Source organism: Paramisgurnus dabryanus, chromosome 13, assembly GCF_030506205.2.
Source record: "Paramisgurnus dabryanus chromosome 13, PD_genome_1.1, whole genome shotgun sequence".
NCBI classification, from domain to species: Eukaryota; Metazoa; Chordata; class Actinopteri; order Cypriniformes; family Cobitidae; genus Paramisgurnus; species Paramisgurnus dabryanus.
In genome coordinates, this window is record NC_133349.1 from 32,062,938 (window position 1) to 32,082,988 (window position 20,051).

Genomic DNA, 20,051 nt, shown 5'->3' on the forward strand with positions numbered 1-20,051 from the left:
GCGCATAAAATTTCTGATGGATATTTGATTCGCTAGACCCTTACGAAATTTAACCATGGTTTACTACTGTTAAAACAAACAAAAAAAAAACATGGTTACTGTAGTAAAACCATGGAAACCACAAAATAAGCATGATTTTGACAACCATGGTTTTCAAAAACCATAGTTAAACCATGTTAGTGTAGTAAAACCATGGTTTTTTTACACAAAAAAGCCAGGGTTACTACACTTTTACCACGATAAAACCATAAGTTAATGCGAATAAAGTTGATGGAAACAGTTGAGTCGCATAGCTTGACGTAACTTTTAAAGAATTACAGCAGACTCGCATCAGTATGAGTGAAAATAGCAGATAGCGAGAAACAAAGTATGTTAAAAAACACCTTTATGCTAGAAGTAGTAGCTCTAAAACAATTGTTAATGCCACTATATTCTGTTGATAACACTAACAAGTAACGTTACCTATTAAGAATCTATGTTTATCTCTGACCATGTTCTTATTACAGCTAGCACAAGGTGTGCAACATACAAGCAGTTCATGAGCTACAAGGCTATCAAGTCACAAGAAAGAACTGAAAGAAGAGACACAAAAAAAACAGCCTTGCCACAAACAAAGAAAAAAGTTCAGGTAAAGTTATGTTGACCTTAATGCATGAAATATGAACATAAAAAACAACAACAAAGATAACATTGTTAAACATGTCATTATAGAAATGATGGTCTATATCTACTAGCACTATGTCATGTCAATAGTTCAACTTACAGTATATTTTAAATAATAATGACATTTACGTACACAAGATGCTTGAAGAAAGTCTTGTGCAGGCCTATTAATATTAGTATTTTTACATTGTCTTAGATAAACGTTGGATTGATGATGCGCAATGGAGTCGACCTCAAACCTGTGAGAGGGAAAATGCTCCCATTATGGACCATGCCAGAGGTAGCAGCAGCTGACCTTCTAAAACAGGCTGTCCAGAAATTGAAAACATTCAACAAAGACATGGATGATGGACCCTACCGTCTTCTGTTTCCCGATGGCTCCGAGGTGGTTGTTGTCCCTGGGACCGAAAAGCCATTCCTTTTAGCTGAATATAAAAAAGAAATTGGCAAGCCATATTGCCGCATTACACTTTTTGTATGTCCGGATGAACATTTCCAAGAAGGTTAGTGGATCTGGTAATATTTATGTATTCTTCATTGTTGTAATATAATATAATATAACATAATTTACATGTTTTTCAAATTGTCATTGCTGTGATTTGTATAATCATAATGTTAGTCATTATCATAATAATGTGTTTTGAACATTCTTGAATGTAGCATATGCTGATCCTGATTCAGATTCAGATTCCGAAGTCATTGTGAGAACCCGGAGGTCTTTGGAATTCAGTGAGGCTGACACCGTGGTGAGATGATATGAAACAGGCGCTGTAGTTAAGATTATATACTTGTGCTTTACATGATCAGAAGTGTTTGTACTACAATATTATGACAAATTTTGTTGTTTGTTGGATTCAATTGTATTTCTTCCACTTCAGCTTTGTGAACCTCTGAATGAGAGTACACCCAAACACCAAATCAAGCAAGAAGTGTAAGTTCTAATTTCTCAATTTCAGTTATTTATCAGATGTCATAATTGTAATAGCCCCAGGAAATTTACAGTCATGGCTGAAAGTCTTGGCACCCCTCAGGATTGGTTGGTTTTGGAACAAAACTCACACACTTTTTGAAGTTTTTTTGATGAAATAACCATACCAGGATGTTTTCAATAGCTCATTGCAGCAAAACAACAATTGATTTCCCCAAATTCAACACAAAATGCCACTAAAATGTCGCAGGAAGTCAATACTGCACGGTCAAAAGTATTGGCACCCTTCACAACAAGTGTCTTTTGCAGTGGTAAAAGGAAAATTAATTGTTGTGTTGAGCTATTGAAAATATCCTGGTTTGGTTATTTCATCAAAAAACCTTCAAAAGTGTGTGAGTTTTGTTTCAAACTAACCAGTCATGAGGGAGGTGTGCCAACAATTTTAGCCATGATTGTCTGACCATAAAAATCGAGCAAATATTATAAAGGTTATTATAGATTACCATAACTTGTGTACTCTTCTCTTCCTCTGAATTTCATTTCAGAATGGAAACACAGAAAACTGAGCAGGTATTGAAGTACATTTCTTTTTAAGTCCATTGTTCTGGGTTCCTATTCAGTTTGGAGAATTATTAAAAATGTGATTTGATTTTTAAGCATTGCAGGCTGCTATTTCATGAAGTCAGATGTAATGAAGGCCCGTGGTGAAATGAGTAGGCGACCCAGTGGCGGCTTGTGACTCCTCATCCGAGGGGCGCTAATTCAAAATAAGTGTTCGGAGTATCATGTGTGTGGTTCCCTTTTCCAAAATATGTGTCCTGCGTGTGGAGAGATCCTGTGTGCATCAAGTGTTTTGTCAAAATAAGTGCCTGCTCAACACGCGTTAAAACGTTTATGATGAAAATACACGAAAGACAATCACTTAACAGTAAACTCTGATTACGCATGAGATTATGTGAGTATCTGGCAAACGCGAGCGTCTCTTTTACCATTAACCCTTTAGACGCGTCTGCAGCAGGCACTTATTTTGACAAGACACGTGATGCACATAGGATCTCTCAAAGCGCAGAACACATATTTTGAAATTACGAACCACACACTTGACGGGCTACATACATGTTGTGACGAACTTTGCATCGTGCGCCCTCAAAAAAAGAAGTCACCAGCCGCCACGGAGGCGACCCCAAACCTTTTGATAGACGTGAGAATATCAGTTAGGAAGGCCGGTTTTTTTGGATAGCTTGGCAAATGCTTGTTTTACTTGTTGTGGTGTTAAGTGGTTACATTGATTACAAAAGTGTATGCCGGTGACCAGTAGGTTTTCTAAATTTGAATGTTGTGAAATTATGGAAACTTGAAATGGGAACTGTATAGGAATTTCAAACCCTGCTTGTGGTGTTTGACAATCAAAAAATATTCTGTCAATTTCCTTTTCAGATTGTCATATCTGATTCTGAGGATTGTCCGGATCCACCTAAACCAGCCATGTTAAAGTACTACAGGTATGCATATTAATGTAGAACTATATTACCAAATGATCAATATACTTTTACTACTACTGTATAGTACGGTTTTGACTATGTACAGTGTTGGCTAAGGTTAGAAAGCTTCTTGTCTGGCTCAACCTTTACAGCACATACACATGTGTGTATGCACCACAAACCGAGGAGGAGGAGGAGGATGACATGCCTGCTCCTGTTCCTATGGATGTAGGGGGCAAGACAATGTAAGTTGGTAACTGCAAAGAAATAGAACTTTTATGGTAATGATTTTTTAGATTGAATTTGCAACATGATCATTATTAGACAGACATTTGATAGCCACGTCCTACTCAACCCAGCTTATGTTTCAGCTACATTATAAATCAAGCTACATGTCTGCCATTCACTTAGACCTGTTTACATGTGTCACTAGAATGTGTCTAGGGCTATCCAATCACAAGTGGCTCGTTCTAAATACCCTAAGTGGAGGTGGTTTGAGACGCATGTATACACATGTTCTGTAGAGTAAACACACAATGCATTTTGATGCGTTTTTTATGGTGACACAATAGATAATGAAGTATGTAATACTAGACATAGAATGTAGTACGTTAGCAATCACTCTGGCGCAAGTCAAGATCCTTTATCAGCTGTCATTCTAACAAGTTCTTAGTCAATTAAGCCCACTTCTATAAGAAGTCAGCAGTGTTGGTTTACAGGCAGTCTAGCATGTCTGTATATTGATGAGTGGACAAAGATGGAATTACTACATGTCAAAGTAGCCTTTCACTGCACATCACAATCAGATTATGTTGCTTGCTGTTTTTACCAATGCAAGACCCTTTTGTGTAACTGTAGGATGGACTCCGACATTACATTACCGGATATCATCTATGATCTTTCTCAAAGTATTGATCATGGAAGGGTCAGCAGGTTTAATGTTTGCCGGTCAGATGTGTGGGATGGAGCTCTACGAGGTTTCAAGCGAAGCACATTTTCAGAAAAATACGACCTGTTGGTCAGATTTACTGATGATGCTGGGGTGTTTGAAGATTCTGTGGATACAGGTGGGCCAAAAAGAGAATTTCTAACTCTCCTAATGAGTCATCTGAAAAATCGCCCGATTTTCAGTGGACCAGAAGGGCATCGTTACATTACCTATAATGCGAAGGGTATGCATGGTTTTGTACTTGCACTACACATTTATATAATTGATATGTCCTTTTACTTTTAAATGGCTCCGGTCATCAACCAGTTGAATTATGCTTGGTTGTCTTAAAGGACAAATCTGGCGCAAAATGACCCATAGCTCCTTACTTTCAGTTTTCTATCCCCTATTGGGTCTGCTTTAAGCTGCCTGTCCATTACTTGGCCTGTTGTCCAAAATTGTCTCATTCTTTTTCCTATGGGCTGCATGTGATGACCTTGAACAACAGGGTTATGGGTCATTTTGCACCGTATTTGTTCTTTTAAAGGGATACTTCATCGATTTGAATTAAGCTTTGAATAATTAGAAACCTAGTAATAATTTTGTTTGGCTGTGGTATCTACCTGGATTTTCCCCCTGGGAGTGAAATTTCTGTATTTCTTTTCTGAATTGGTGAAGTATTCCTTATAGGGACTGTAAGTAGGGTTTTAAGTGTTTTATTAATCAAAATCAATGTCTTTATTCATAAATATGTCCTCGTTGGTGTCAAATGACCTCTGCCAGTGATCTGACTTTTCTTTGTAAGCTTAGAATTTCTTCTCTTTACTAACATTGAACGGGTAAGTCCAAGGAGGCTTCCATGTCGTTCCGCCGTATTGATAAACTGTAATAGCAGAGAGGGACAAAAAGCACTAGCCTACCAACGCGTTTCCACAACGCGTTTCCATTCAGAACACGTGAACCAGCTGACACGGACAAGGAGATCAGTGATTACATAACGGCTACTGTAGTTGCAACACGCATTTGGAAAGGCGAGGCACTAGAGAGCACTGTTCGTTTGAATGCAAAATACAATTTTACCACTAGATGGGAGTAAATACTACTTACAGTCCCTTTAAAATGACCACCATTCTTTTTTGAATGTAAGGTGCTGTGTTTTAGTTTTGAAAATGAATGATTTGTATTAATGATTTTCATTCGCAGCTGTCAGGGAGGACGAGTACTTCTTGGCAGGAAAGATGATCGCAGTTTCAGTAGTACATGGCAGTCCAGGCCCTCATTTCCTGTCAGAAGATTTTGTGCATTTCCTTGCAGGCCAGCCCTCTTTCAAAGCAACAGTTAATTTAATAACCGACGAAGAGATAGGGCAAGCTTTGAGAGAGGTAGGAAAAGAGTTAAGGCTCTGGCAAGGTCTGGTATCCTCAGTGTGATCAACCAAGGCATTAAAATTTAAAGTTTCGGATGCTCAACACTCACAGTTAATGTGCACAGTTAGCGTTTGGCGCTTCACACTGAGGTGTTCCAAACTTGCAAGACACTGAAAGCTATATGTAGGGGATGATTTATTTATGAGCACATGTGCTGTATCTTCATCATGTGATTTTACCAAAAATGGGATCAAAAGAGATTGAAGAGATACTGTAGAAATGGTGTGTATACTGAATGTTTCTTGGTCTTTTCTGTCTTCTAGATTGAGAGTGCTGCTTCCATGGAAGATCTGCAAGACTGTACTCTTAAGCACACCACGATGTTGCAGACTGCAGGGTGCTTCAGATGTGTGAAGTCCCTTGAGGACAAGATGACCATTGTATCCGACTTCCTGAGATGGTTTGTCATTGATCGTAACATGTGTGTGATTGACAGGTATTAATCTATCTTGTATGAAATTAAACATATAAAAGTCTTTGGCAGCCAATGGACATGTTTTTTGCTTGTAGATTAGTGACACGTAAATTAGGAAATAATCTGTCTGTTACATGTTTTCTCCAGGTTTAAAGAAGGACTCTCAGCTCTTGGATTGTACAACGCACTGCAGCTGTACCCAGCACTGCTGTCCCCTGTCCTGTGCCATGTAGAAAAGCAGCTCACTGCTGAGTTGCTGGAGGATCTCTTCAGGCCAGACTTGAGTCCATTGGGGAGCAATAGGAGGGTCAGAGAGGGAAAGACCCTGGGATTTTGGAATGACTACCTCCTTGATTGTCAAGGTTTGCAAAAAGTGCAAAATCCACTATTTTAAGTTAGTTTTTTTATGATTGCTTTAGCACATTTTTTAACTATTGGCTATTTTTGCAAAACTAAAACAAAAAGGAAAACATTTCCCCAAATCAGACATTGTAGTTCTCTTGCAAAAGTTAACACACCTTGCCTAACGCTGGTTTCACACCGCAAGCGTGAGCAGCGCGCAAGCGGCACATGTTTTTTTCGGCGCCCATGTTAACAAGTTAAAGCATGCACACCGCACGCATAAGCAGCGCGTGCTCGCATGGCAGGGGCGTTGCTGAAGCGCAGGAGACTGCGCTGTCATTCTCTGTCCAGCAAATGAGTCCTCATCTATCCTAATAATCTTCAGAGAAATAGATACATCTATAAATTTAAATCTTATGCTTAAACTGTTGAAGGGAAACACGATCGACTGCTTCATGCTGTTAATCACTGAGTGAATGTTTTATTTTATCGTAAAACTTCAGAGAAACAGATTTAATAATGTGCCATGGGCTTTTTATGTCTATAATTGTGTTTTGTGTCTACATCTATCATTACACGGACCAGAACAGCATGAAAAAAATGTGAGTTAAACAAATCAGTTATATAAATTACACTGACCATCAAAAAGCGTCTTGAAGAGGTCTTGCTCATAAATGCATGTAAAATAAAGTAATGTGTACTTGAGATTTTTATACTGTTATTAAACTGGACACTATGCACTGCAAACGCAGCCGGTGTGAAAGCACAATGGCCACGCGCAGCAAACGCTCTCCTCACGCGCTGCTCGCGCTTGCGGTGTGAAACCTTTGTAAAAATTGTGTTTTTGTATTGAGTGTAAAGCAGTAAGTTATGTTTACAGTTCTGCAAAAAGAGTGATGTGCAGTGGATTGTTCCTACAGTTTTGTTGTGTAACAAAATTGCAAACTGAGTGCGAAGCTGTGTTTGTGCTTTTAGTTTTGCAAACTCAGTGAGTGGTTTTGCTATACAAAGTAATAGTTTTAGAAATTGTGCTATAAGAATCACGGTTAGCATTTAAGCATTCAGAAAAAAAACTGTAGTAAAGTACTTTATAAGGAATTCAACTTTTTAACACCAGGATGTTTGTGAACAATTATATTCATTTATAGAAGGCCAGACTGCTGTATCAGTGGAGGAGGTGCTCATGTTTGCCACTGGACTGAATTCTCTCCCCCCATCTGGACTGAACCCGCAGCCAAAACTGGAATTCATTGAAGATTCACCATATCCAATGGCAAATACGTGTGCTAACACATTGAAATTGCCAGTGTTAAGTAATTTTGAACTCTTCAAGTCCAATATGGACTTTGGCATTCAGAACTCTCCTGGTTTTGGCTGCTTCTAAAAGCAATCAGGGTTGTATTAGCTGTACACCACCATTACCTACACCAAATGATTCGTTCAGGAACAGTAAACCATGTTCTTTTACTCTCTACATTTACTGTGTCACCTGTTTGACTAGACTGCTAGAATCAATGGCTATTTTGCTTTTTATTGACTAGAGTTTTCTGCCATTGACTTGTATTTGTCAGTTCTCTGTGCACTGTCTGTCAACCATTGTTGTATGACACATTTTTGTTCAGGAACGGTAAACCATGTTCTTTTACTGTCTACATTTACTGTGTCTACTGTTTGACTAGACTGCTAGAATCAATGGCTATTTTGCTTTTTATTGACTAGAGTTTTCTGCCATTGACTTGCATTCGTCAGTTCTCTGTGCACTGTCTGTCAACCATTGTTGTATTACACATTTTTGTTCAGGAGCAGTCTTTTTACTGTAATGTTAAAATGGAGTGTAATCTTATGTGGATGTCTTTAAATGACATGTATTTCTAAGAACATAGAAAATAATAAAAGAAATAGTTTTATAAACATCTGTTTAATTGTACACATTAAATAGTGCAATTACAGCTGTCCAATTTCTTTGAGCCGTAGATAAAGTTCTGATGCAGACTCCCAGTTTCCTGGCTGCGGTAATTGGAAGTGCTCCATTACATAGTCCAAGTACTCCTGAATGTTTGCATCACCACATGGAGTCAGAGATGGATTTGCTTCTGGGAATGCATCCAGTTCTTCCGGGCCAACCCCAAAGCCGCAGTCTCTGGAGCCAAATCTAAATGAAGTGTATCTTTAAAATCCATGTACATTTGACATAGTAATTAAATGTTGAGTTATAGGGAAGTAAGCCATCCACATTACCTGTGTGGTAGATGAAACAGCTCATTGGGCACTCCTCCAGGACAAGAAGCCATTCGAGAGGGGCGAATCCTGTGAGTGTTCCATAGTTCAACACATTCGTCCAGATCCCTCTGAATAACCTCATTAAAGCAATACCTGAGGACACATTGGTCTTCGTGACTACCACTGAAGTGTCCCAAGTCTCTCAGGTCTGCAAACAACTCCATCCAAAATTGAGATCTGTAAAAGGAATACATTCAACTGGTCAGCAATTTTACTGAATGTACATAGGCCTGCAGAGGAAAATGCACATAATTGTCATACATTTACATTTATTTACATACACTTGAAAAGTATGTTAATTTGGGATGTAAATTTCCATTGGTGTAGTGTCACATTTTTAAAAGTAAAATGCCTATTTCATGCAATAAATAGGATAGTATTTGTGTAAGGATAAACAATGAGTAAAGTGGGATTGTATTTAATATCACATACCTTGACTTTCTTAATATGGACCACCATGACTCGATTCGCTGATTGCTAGTGGATGTGCCATACATATGGCTGGACGCACCGGAGAAGTGGTCAGTGTGCTGGTGACGCAGGGTGCACTGAATTGCGGCCATGGTGCCGTTCTCCGTTCCGCAGTCCGTCCGCAGTCTCATTGGGACCAGCCCAAGAGATCGTACACATGACAAGTAATTAGCGGCGATGACAGATGGGTTGTTGTTTGTTGGGCCACAGACCAGCCACAGCACCTTCCGGGAGAACCCGTCTATGCATCCTGAGATGGCCAAGCCAAACGGTTTCAACTTGTCATAACCATCTGCATGCCACAGATAATTAGGGCCCATTGAGTGGTATGTTCGTCGTACAAACCTCCTTCGCGATCTCCTTTCGCACCCGACAGGATTGAGCTCACGGAGGAGAACCATCACATCACCCCGTTTTACAGTCAGCTGGTACTTCTGCTTTAGCGCTTGCCACATTGTTCTATAGCCAAAAAGTTGCCCAGGCCCACGAAGTTCCAGTCTGATCGCACTCCTCACTATATTCCTTGGGGAATACCCTTTACGACGAGACATCCCAGCCTCTTTTAGCTTGTATTTTAAACCGCGCAGACTAATCCTTACCCCGTGTAATGTGGCCATCATGTCAACTATGACATTATAAGAATGGCCTCGATTGAAGTAGTAAATTAACTGCCGAATTGTAGCTTCGTCATACATTTTAACAACTTCTAACGTTACCTGGAAGGCTAGAAGTGTGATGTGTTTGACAACAATCTTCTTCTTCTGGTTTTTTGTTGGGCGGATGGCAAACAGCTTTAAGGTGCATTACCGCCACCTACCGGTTAGGAGTGTGTTTAACAAACACGCGCCTTTCCTGTAGCCACTACTTCCGGCTATTGTACCTACCCTTTCCGTAAAAAACGTAAATTTGTTTTAAAACTTGTAAATTTGTTTAAACACTTTGTAAATTTGTAAAAAAAAAATTGTACATTTTTTACAAAACTTGTAAATTTCATTTAAAACTTGTAAATTTGTTCACTCATTGTAAACTTGTTTAAACAGTTGTAGATTTGTTTAAACAGTTGTAGATTTGTTTAAACACTTGTAGATTTGTTTAAACACTTGTAGATTTGTTTAAACACTTGTAGATTTGTTAAAAAATCTTGTAAATTTGTTAAAAAATCTTGTAAATTTGTTAAAAATCTTGTAAATAAGTAATTTTCCATTGTAATTTATTTTTGCACCTCGAGGCCACGGTACTTAACGGACAGAAAGCCATCTTTCCTCCTGTAGTCGGTGTAACCGAACTCTCCTGACGTTTTGACAACCGTGGAAAAAGGTATTTTAGTTTTTAACTTAGAGCTACTTTTGACTCAATGTACGATGTCCTGTTTCAAGTAATGTTACAGAAAAGTTATTTGCTTTTGACGGTTTCTATGAAATTGTACATCTGTACTGTACTGTGACAGGTCTTTTTGATTGTATACTCACTTGATTAAATTTATAGATGTTTAACACACATGAACTGAAACGTTTTTGTTTAGTTTACTAAATATTTAAAAGCGTAGTTAAAATAACAGTTTTTTTAAGTAAGTTACATTGAAACACGTGGACATGCGCTTGAACCCCGCAATGTACAACATAATTAATCAGAATTTTCACGTGCTTACAGTATTTGTAACAACAGAGTACCTTTTCAGTACTCATATGTATAAGAGAACAATATTTTACGTCTGGAGAATGAAAAGGAAAATGACAAATTATTTACACTGTAATACAGGGTATCTATTGTAATATTACATGGTAGGTATGGCTAGGCAAGAGTCTATGGATAATATAGAGGGATGATGAATTTATTATGTTTTTAATTGAGTTTTTTCATATAGGCTACTACTAACCTGATGAACATGTATCTATACAGTAGATATCTATGAGCCACTTCAGCAAATACAATTTAAAAATAACCCAGTTAGCAAGAGGGCAGATAGAAACCATTGAATCAATGTTAAAGAGGGCAACAAAGTATCACTTTAATTTACAGCCTGCAAATGTTACAATTACACCATAACTATCACATAACTGGAACCAAAGGGTATATTTTCACAGTAATTACAATGAACAGTTGCTGTTTTTTTATTGTACTTGCTTTGAAACACAGAAACACAATTAAATTAAACAAAATTAAGCTGCATTTTTGCTATTAAAACCATATCAGTTGTACAGTATGTTTAGGTTACATGTATTCTGAAATAAAAGGGATGTGTTATGAATATTTATTTTTTTATTTGCTGATGTGGCTCGTAGACATTGACTATATACAATACACTTTCATCAGTTAAAGGCACTCTTAGCGAATTCACACGTTTTAGGCCATAATTTTTTTTGTTTAATACAGTAAACATCATCTCACTATCTGCTTGCTGCCTGTCCTTTGGACACACTGTAAAAAAATGTGCTCTCTGTAGACAGCCCAGGCTCCACAAATTGCAACAAAAACAAAGTGGTCAAACCTAACGCTAACAAAGTGTTCCAGCCAATAAACGACAAGAAGGATTTGGGGGTTGGGCGCGTTCATGACTCTTTCAGAAAGCACAGAAGGGGGAGGAGTTAGCTGTGCTTCGTTTTGTTTAACAACACTTTGAACGTCAACAAAAAGTGATGTCATGCAGATTTGCTAAGAGCGCCTTTAAGTAGCTTATATGAAAACTTCCAAATAAAATCCTAACAAAAACTCAATACATAATTTGCCTATAGACCCCTTCACGGTTCATGTCACAGGCGGTTCCCATTGCGCATGTCGGGGTCAGAAAAGCCATTACAGCAGATTGAGTTGCGTATTATATTCGGTATCGTCAGAAAGGCCTCCTTACGCCGTGGGCTGTGAAAATCGCAACAGGTCTTCCGTTAAGTTTTCGCGATTCATCTCAAAAACAAAAAAATACAACATCTGTGGCTGCAAGCAATTAAACGTGCAGACTGGGACAACGCAAAGATCAAAGAGGCTTGTGTTTGTAGTGCTCACTTCATTTCAGATAAGTCATCATTTTTCAGCCCTGTTAGATTAAATTATAAAGCCTCGATGGTATGAACAGTTTGGCCCCATGCTGTGCATGCACCCGATAGTCATTCAATGTTTACAAACCTTGAAGGGGTCTATATTACCTATGCCTACAGTAAGTTATACCTACCACATAATATTACAATAGGTACACGGTAGTTATAAAATACCTCCAGTATAAATACTTTGTTCACAATATTGTTCACTTAAACCTACGAGGTACTCTGTTACAAACATGTGTGCTGTGAATTCTATTTAATTACAACATTTCAGGCTATAATTAAAGCGTTACCATTACCAAACATTGGACAAATTTAAGATAAAAGTGTAAGAATGATACAACTTATCTAACTGGTTCATAAAGATAAGTTCTTAAAAGCCAGTCTTACCATTAAGACTTTTTATACATCTGCTCATTGATTGGATACATGCTATTGTATGTGACTTGATACAGCATATTAATTTAATAATTTTTTGATTCTTAGATGTCACATTACAACACCCGCAAAAAACGCAACTTGGAAAGTGTAGAAGGTGAATGTGAAGGTAAGCCATTTGACAACTAGTAATCATTTAGCTAAAAGCAGTTTTCGTACCACACTGGTTTCTGTAGTTTATTTGTGGCCTTAGGGAGTCTGCTATCCCCTTATATACATTTACATATTCTGTTATTTCTGTATACAATAGTGTTGACTCTGTATATAACTCTATATAAAAGGGTTTGTACTGTATACAACAGTGAAATATAGCTGTCAATGTGTTTTTGTTGTTCTCTTAGCTCCAGCGAAAACAATGAAGCCAATAAAGCAAGAAATGTTGATGTGGCAGAACAGAGTAGACGTATTACAAGAAAAGGTGAATGAGTTGGAAGCCTTGAACACCGAGCTTCGGCAACAAGTAGTGGAGCTTTCAGCACAGAAAGGTAACATACTGTACCCACTGTATAAATAAAATATTAGTATATACATTGTATTTATTAGATTAGTGGTTCTCTACCTCGTTCCTGGAGCCCCCAGCACTGATAATTTTGTATATCTTCTTTGTCTGACAAACTGATTTCAGGTAGTAGAGTCTCTACTAATGAGCTGATGTCCTTATTTCCCCCAATTGACGAGTAAAACCCCCACCATTGACCTATAACAGTGTTTCCCACACAATGACTTTACTTGGGCGGGCCGCCCAGGTATATTAACAAGCGCCCAAGTAACTGGCATCAAATTTAGTCTTTTTTGTTCCTCTGTGATAATGACACTCTTTAATAATGACATTTTGTAAGCAAGCACGTCGAGTCTCTCCCGATGAGTTTGGTGTGCGTTCGCGTGCTCTCTGTTTCTCAATGAATTGGCTGCGATGCAAAGCAAGATCTGTCTCACATGATTGTATCCTTCCATGTTTCTGAACTTGAGCAGAGTTTTACCATTAGAGGTCACAGAGGACGCGAGACCTATACGGTTCCGGGTTTATATTTTAAATAGTCACTCGGGACTGGGTCGGTCCTAGTTTAGTTTTTTTCGGGTCCCACAAGTCTGATGAATATTTTGTGTAAAACACGAGTCGATCGAAGAATGACCGTGAGCGCTACCGTGCTAAAGCTCATGTGCAGTTTCAGTGCACCTCCGGTTTCTATGCCGATAACAACCGGCTTGTTTAGGAAGTCACGACCACGCCCTGCATTTTCTTTCTCCCATTTTTTAAAAATATTATTATTAATACTTTTCTAAAAATCTAAAAAGTTTGCACAGAGATGGTAGCAAAAAAGAAATTCTAATATCAAGCCTATTGCACTGAACGATCAAAGCTCAAGCTGACTGAAGAGCCAAAAAATGCCAAGCTGTAAGTTAATGTAAAGCCACCTGTCACCAGGACAGCAAGTAGACTTTTGAATCTGAAATAATGAGTAGATTAAGCTTTTTTAATCTGCAAGAAAGAAATAGAGCAGAAGCAGTAAAAGTGCCTCTTTTTCTATCTAATAAAAATTACAACCATCATAACACCAGTCACACTTATAATCTATAGACCTGCACATATTATTACATATTATTGTATTCAATAGAGTTTAATAAAAGGGGGTCATCTTAATGCAGTGGAAAAACAGTAAATTGTTTTTGTGGTGCTTTGACAAACAGTGTCAGCTTTGTTTATGGCAAAGAACATTTGGGATGGTTGGATTAAGGAACTATAATGTGAAATTAATATAAATGTTCAATAAATCAAAGTATTGTGTTGTGTCACACATTACTAGGAAACATTGCCCTTTTCACCGGCTATGACCACAAGTAAATTTCAGATCTGTGGGAAACACTGTGTTAACTTGTCAATGAAGAGAAAACGCTCCCCTGCTAATGACGAGTTTTTACTGCAATCCATATATCCGCTACTATCCACCAGGTGGCACTCTTACATAACTTATAAAACACTGAAGCATCCACTTCTCCAGAAAACAGTTAAAACTCTGTGTATGTTTTGATCATTGTTCTAAATCTGATCTCTAACAAAAGTCCTTTACAAAATGCAATTATCTCAGCTTGCTCAAAATTTGGTATATCATTTGGTAAGATACTACCCATAATGGAGAGCTGATAAAATGAGAATAAATGAAGATAGGATATATATATATATAATTTTTTTTATTATTATTATAATTTTTTTTTTGAATATTGTATGTTTATATATTTGAATAAAAAAAATGCTGGAAGGTATTATGCTGGCTGGCAATTTCTATAAAAACGTTGGCGGAGAAATAAATAATCAATTGTGTTTGATAAAGAAGACATGTAAAATGTGCAGTGTTGAGGGGCTCAGGAATGTGGTTTAAAGAAACTCAGTTTGAACAAAAAAGTGTATTTCATGCTAAAGAGTATATCAAAAACTCAGTATGTATTTGTTATTATATTTCTAAGGTGTAATATTTATGAATTTAATTATGTACTTATACATTTTGTTGCCAGTGCAGTACTTGCAGAGAAAACCCTCCTACACGTCATTCTGTTTGGCTGAGGTTTTTAATTTATTTAGCTGTGTCTCGCATTAGCGTCATAGACAAACCGCTTGTCGCTCGCTTCCGCCGGTTTCATCCCGCAAGCGTGAGCAGGGTGTGAGGGGAGCTTTTGCCGCGCATGCCCATTGTGCTTTCACACTGGCTATGTTTGCAGCGCATACTGTGCAGTTTAATAACAGTATAAAAATCTCAAGTTCACATTACTTTATTTTACATGCATTTCTGAGCAAAACCTTTTCAATACGCTTCTTGACTCTCAGTGTAATTTATGATTTGTTTAATCCATATTGTTTTCATGCTGTTCTGGTCCGTGTTATGACAGATACACAATTATAGACATAAAAATTCCATGGCACATTTTTAAATCTGTTTCTCTGAAGTTTACGATAAAAGAAAAGATTTTACTCAGTGATTGACAGCACGTGTTTCCCTTCAACAGTTTAGGCACAATATTTACAGATGTGTCTGTTTCTCTGAAGATTATTAAGCTAGATGAGGGTTCATTTAGTGCTTAGCAAAGGGTGAATAACAGTGCAGTGTTCTGGCAACAGTGTGTTTTTAAATATTTCATTGCTTTCTGTTAAATTGCTCAAAGTCATGACTGTTTAAAACACACTTGGCATCACATTCATGAATTATGGTAAAGTGACACTTTTTTATGTCAATCCACGAGCATTTAAACCATAAACAATGCACTTTGAGCATGAGCAGCGCAGGAAAAAATTGAGCTGACGGAAAGGCCATGCTGCTCATGCGTGCGGTGTGCATGCTCTAACTTGTTAACATGGGCGGTGAAAAAACATGCTAACTGGAGTTATAGCATCCTGTGTAATTAGGACACAGTGTTAGAGTGTATTTTGAACTATATATCATATCATAACGTATCATACAATGATAATATAAGGAGATCAAAGCTGTATTGTATTTTTATTGATTTTGATTCTATATTTGTTTTATTTCTTCATTCAGTTGATCCAATTCCTGGTACATCAGTGGCACATGAAGAAACTGGTGCTGTTGACCTATCTAGTGATGCGAACACATCAACTGATGTTGAGTCATCAGTCACAGAAGAATCATGTGATGAATCCTTTTCAAGTTCAAGTTCAGAGACTCATCAGAGAAGAAAAACAAAGAAAAGCAAGAAGAAAGCAGAGAGCAGGAAACACAAGAAGAACAAGAAAAAGGGGAAAAAAGATAAACATGACAAGATAAAACGAGGTAAACGCAGTTGTCATTTTATTGATTGTTGTTTTATCTCTTACGAAAAAGAAGTTTATTCAAGTTTTAGCAGTGGCGGCTGGTGACTTCTCTTCTGAGGGGCACGAATTCAAAATCTGTTCGGAGTGTTTTGTGTGTGGCTTGTCATGTCAAAATATGTAGATGTTGTGTCATGTGAACTTATGTGCAAACACATATTTTGAAATGACGAGACACACACGACGGGCTAAATATATGTTGTTACCAGCTTCGCATCGTGTGCCCTCGAAAAAGTTATCGCTGCCACTGAGTATTAATATAGTTCTTTTAAACTTAGAAAACTTAAAATTAGACAGTTAAATTTCAGTCTACTTTTTGTAGACTGTTTTAATGATATTTAAGTATACTTGACTTATACTGACAGAAAAAATATGTATATTTGGCTTATACCTTACACAAAAATCTTTTCTTTTTTTTAAATGGCTAACAAAAATAAATAACAACAAAGTAATTTAAATGTTGTTTATTTATATAAAAGCAAAATAAACAACACGTAGATTACCTAGGAACCCAAAACTTTTTGTTATTTTCGACAAGGTATTTTTTCAAGAGTTCAGTTTAGCTAGTAGTCAGACAATTAAAAAACTGAAACTGGAAGTAAAGTTCAGACCAGACGCATATCGCGTCACCGCACATGCATCCGATGAAACCACCTATACCCTTGGGGGCATGCAGCAAAAGTGATCCTCACAGTAATTTGAGAAGCAGGTCACATCAGCAGCAAATTCCATTTACTTAATGAGGCTTTATCACTTAATCATTAATCAATTACAGCAGGGATGTCCAATCCTGCTCCTGGAGGGCCGGTGTCTCTGCAGAGTTTTATTCCAACCCTAATCAAACACACCTGATCCAGATAATCAAGGTCTTACTAGGCAGACTAGATGCTTTGAGGCAGGTGTGTTGAGGGAAGTTTTAGCTAAACTCTGCAGGAGGACACCTGCCCTCCAGGACCGACTTTGGACACCCCTGAATTACAGCAATTGTAAATAGTTGAACCTTAGCAATATGTGGACACACCAAACATGCAAATTCAAACACACACATGCTCATACACGTTTTTACATTGTACTTACATTAAAAAATACCTGCATGTACATTTGTAATATATATTTGTAATTATACTGTTGACTACTGACTCTGTTCACCAGAAATGTTTTACAATGCAACATAAACACAAAATTACTTTTTACAAGACTATTAATTGTTTTGTCGTAAGTACGTAGTAGTTAAAATGTTACCAATATTATTAGTAATTTATCATTCTTCTAAGGGAAGAGTAAAAGAAAACCCTTAGTCTTTAATCTAGTTGGATAAGATAGTTTTTAAAATAATAAACCAAATAACAAGCCAAACAATATTAAGAAAAATATCCTTATCAGTTATATTTGAAGGCGGGTTTAATGTTGTTGACTACTCTTTTCAACATTTAAAAAAATCACTTGGCTTTTTAACCTTTTAATTTATTGAGTTAAATCTACACTCTTGGAGCTTTCAAACAATATACAGTTTGTCATGATTAGATAAGAATTCATATGCAAACATTGAAGTAAATGTAGTCGTCCTGCTGGTGGGACAGTGACATTTAGCAGAAAATAAATGTTTTGAGGCACACTCTCTTCATAAATGAATCAACCTTTCCAACGATATATAGTTTGTAGTGATAGATTAAAATTTACATCAACAATATTAATGCAAACTTAGGTGTCCCGTATTCGGGGCGGCGACGCTTAACAGTCTAATACAACAAAAGAAACATGTGGCCCCATATTATTTAAAATAAATTGATTTGGGAAGAGGTATCTCTGTCAGTGAGTTAATTAATTTGTTTGTGTTGTCTGTTTTTCAGCCAACAATGTTCGTGATGTCATAAGGCGTTATAAAAGGCTTTTGAAGCTGACAAAACGTGGAGCAACCATGACAAAAGCATTCCGAAAAGAAGGTGTGTCTCGGAATGCAGTTGCCCAGCTCGCTCCCATCGCAGAACTGTATTTTGCTGACAGAGCACAATTTAACAGCATCACCTTTACTCCAGGAAAACTAGCGGAGTTTGCACAAAAGTGCAAAGAACACATTATAGGAGATGTTCTAAGAAAGGTCCTATCAATGAAAGCGAAAGGTTCACTTTTGCCTTTTTGTCTAAATAAGTGATCTGTTAAAAAGCTTCTTAGCTATGTTCGCTGTTTACTATAAGTATGTTTAAAAAGTAGATATCATTAACAGTTAGTATTAATAACATTGTTTGAACTGAAGGGAACATATTCTTACAAACCCTTTTTGTCATTCTAGGCAGACCTTTTTGTTTCCATGTTTGATCCTCTCTCTAACCTGTTTTTTCATGAGTCCACATGAGTATTCTCATATCTTTTGATTTAAAAATGTACACATCACCATTTCATTGGATGTTATCCTTTTTGACAAGGTCATTAAAAGGAGTTGATTGGACAAACAAATGAGTCTGCATATTTTCCTCGTTCAGCATCTATGTACTTGTTCTGTTTTGCTGTTATTTTTCTTGTCTAATAACAGATATTTAGTAGTGATGATGTTTACTGTCTATTGACAGTCTGCTGAAAATCCCCTGACTAGTAGCCATGTTGTCTGATGTAAGAGTCATTCAACAGCATCCCTAAGATTTTCACTTCATTTTGATGGGCCTAATGTGGCAAGAGATGAAAAGATAAATTTACCTCCAAGTAAAATGACTCTCTACTGAAAGTTAATTTATATGTAACAAACAGTAAGTAACGCATTTCTGAAAATACTTGCAAAAGATGGAGTTTTAGCAGCCTGATATGCCTAAAGATAATTTAAAATATGATGATTTGCTACTTATAGTCAACTGAATGCTTACTGAAAGTCTGTTGATACATTGGTTAGTATGCCTAAAGTTAATTTAAAATAATGATGAGTTGCTACTTATAATCAACTGAATGCTTACTGAAAGTCTGTTGATACATTGGTTAGTATGCCTAAAGTTAATTTAAAATAATGATGAGTTGCTACTTATAGTCAACTGAATGCTTACTGAAAGTCTGTTGATACATTGGTTAGTATGCCTAAAGTTAATTTAAAATAATGATGAGTTGCTACTTATAGTCAACTGAATGCTTACTGAAAGTCTGTTGATACATTGGTTAGTATACTTAAAAGTTTATTTGAAAAATGTTGAATTGCTACTTATAGTCAACTGAATGCTTACTGAAAGTCTGTTGATACATTGAATATTAACTGAATATTGACAAAAATTCTCTTTGCTGTACTTGAATTACTGAAAAGTTACTGAAGATTTGTTGCGTGTCTGCTAATATGCTGTTGAACATGTTCATCTTTAATTGACAGCACATTACTAACAGTTTCCTGACAAAATGTTTATTAGCCGTTTACATGTTACAGACAGTTTAATGATTGTTACAGAAACATGTAATAGACCATCTACAGATACTATACTGATGAGAGTAACTAGATAGTTAGTTGAAAAGTAACTGATAGCCAACAGACTATCTATAGGGGGACCATCAAAATAAAGTGTTACCTAGTGATCTTGCTTTCTTTTATTCATAATTTTTTAATTAATATAAATTTTAAATGAACACCGTAGAATAATCAGTAATAACATCACGTTTTGATATCCACAGAGAAACAGAAACAAGGTGCTAAAGGATACTCACATTTAATATTAAAGGCATACAGTCAAATAGTATAATAAACAATTATTACATGGTAAAAGTTTTATGTCAATACACAAAACTTTATCCACTATACAGTTACATTTACAGTCTACACAGCTTTAAAGTTGTAATTGTAAATTACAGGTTTTGT

General features: G+C 36.8%; 3 protein-coding genes across 4 annotated transcripts; all 3 read left to right on the forward strand.

Moving 5' to 3' along the window:
- The first annotated feature begins 208 nt into the window (after positions 1–208).
- Positions 209–4,500, forward strand: LOC135788091 (uncharacterized). The gene is made up of 8 exons (XM_073811730.1): positions 209–628; positions 860–1,166; positions 1,324–1,409; positions 1,542–1,594; positions 2,137–2,161; positions 3,029–3,093; positions 3,225–3,317; positions 3,931–4,500. The coding sequence occupies exons 1-8, from the start codon at positions 476–478 to the stop codon at positions 4,304–4,306; spliced, it is 1,158 nt and encodes a 385-aa protein (XP_073667831.1). The 5' UTR covers positions 209–475; the 3' UTR covers positions 4,307–4,500.
- A 91-nt stretch (positions 4,501–4,591) lies between these two features.
- Positions 4,592–7,674, forward strand: LOC141279808 (G2/M phase-specific E3 ubiquitin-protein ligase-like). 2 transcript variants are annotated; one of them, XM_073811731.1, is made up of 3 exons: positions 4,592–5,863; positions 5,990–6,204; positions 7,333–7,674. In XM_073811731.1, the coding sequence occupies exons 1-3, from the start codon at positions 5,709–5,711 to the stop codon at positions 7,566–7,568; spliced, it is 606 nt and encodes a 201-aa protein (XP_073667832.1). In that variant the 5' UTR covers positions 4,592–5,708; the 3' UTR covers positions 7,569–7,674. The 2 variants fall into 2 exon arrangements, with proteins under 2 accessions (XP_073667832.1, XP_073667833.1); XM_073811732.1 differs by having other exon boundaries at positions 4,596–5,827.
- Positions 7,675–12,753: 5,079 nt separating this feature from the next.
- On the forward strand, positions 12,754–18,682 carry LOC141280051 (uncharacterized). The gene is made up of 3 exons (XM_073811733.1): positions 12,754–12,893; positions 15,939–16,190; positions 18,079–18,682. The coding sequence occupies exons 1-3, from the start codon at positions 12,764–12,766 to the stop codon at positions 18,378–18,380; spliced, it is 684 nt and encodes a 227-aa protein (XP_073667834.1). The 5' UTR covers positions 12,754–12,763; the 3' UTR covers positions 18,381–18,682.
- Positions 18,683–20,051: the final 1,369 nt, after the last annotated feature.

Excerpts from the sequence above, each read along its gene's own strand:
- LOC135788091 (XM_073811730.1), top strand. The coding sequence starts at position 476 with ATGTTTATCTCTGACCATGTTCTTATTACAGCTAGCACAAGGTGTGCA. Across the intron at positions 1,167-1,323 it reads GGATGAACATTTCCAAGAAG|CATATGCTGATCCTGATTCA; the intron begins GTTAGTGGATCT and ends TCTTGAATGTAG. Across the intron at positions 3,094-3,224 it reads GCCATGTTAAAGTACTACAG|CACATACACATGTGTGTATG; the intron begins GTATGCATATTA and ends CAACCTTTACAG.
- LOC141279808 (XM_073811731.1), top strand. The coding sequence starts at position 5,709 with ATGGAAGATCTGCAAGACTGTACTCTTAAGCACACCACGATGTTGCAG. Across the intron at positions 5,864-5,989 it reads AACATGTGTGTGATTGACAG|GTTTAAAGAAGGACTCTCAG; the intron begins GTATTAATCTAT and ends TGTTTTCTCCAG. Across the intron at positions 6,205-7,332 it reads CTACCTCCTTGATTGTCAAG|AAGGCCAGACTGCTGTATCA; the intron begins GTTTGCAAAAAG and ends ATTCATTTATAG.
- LOC141280051 (XM_073811733.1), top strand. The coding sequence starts at position 12,764 with ATGAAGCCAATAAAGCAAGAAATGTTGATGTGGCAGAACAGAGTAGAC. Across the intron at positions 12,894-15,938 it reads GGAGCTTTCAGCACAGAAAG|TTGATCCAATTCCTGGTACA; the intron begins GTAACATACTGT and ends TTCTTCATTCAG. Across the intron at positions 16,191-18,078 it reads ACATGACAAGATAAAACGAG|CCAACAATGTTCGTGATGTC; the intron begins GTAAACGCAGTT and ends TCTGTTTTTCAG.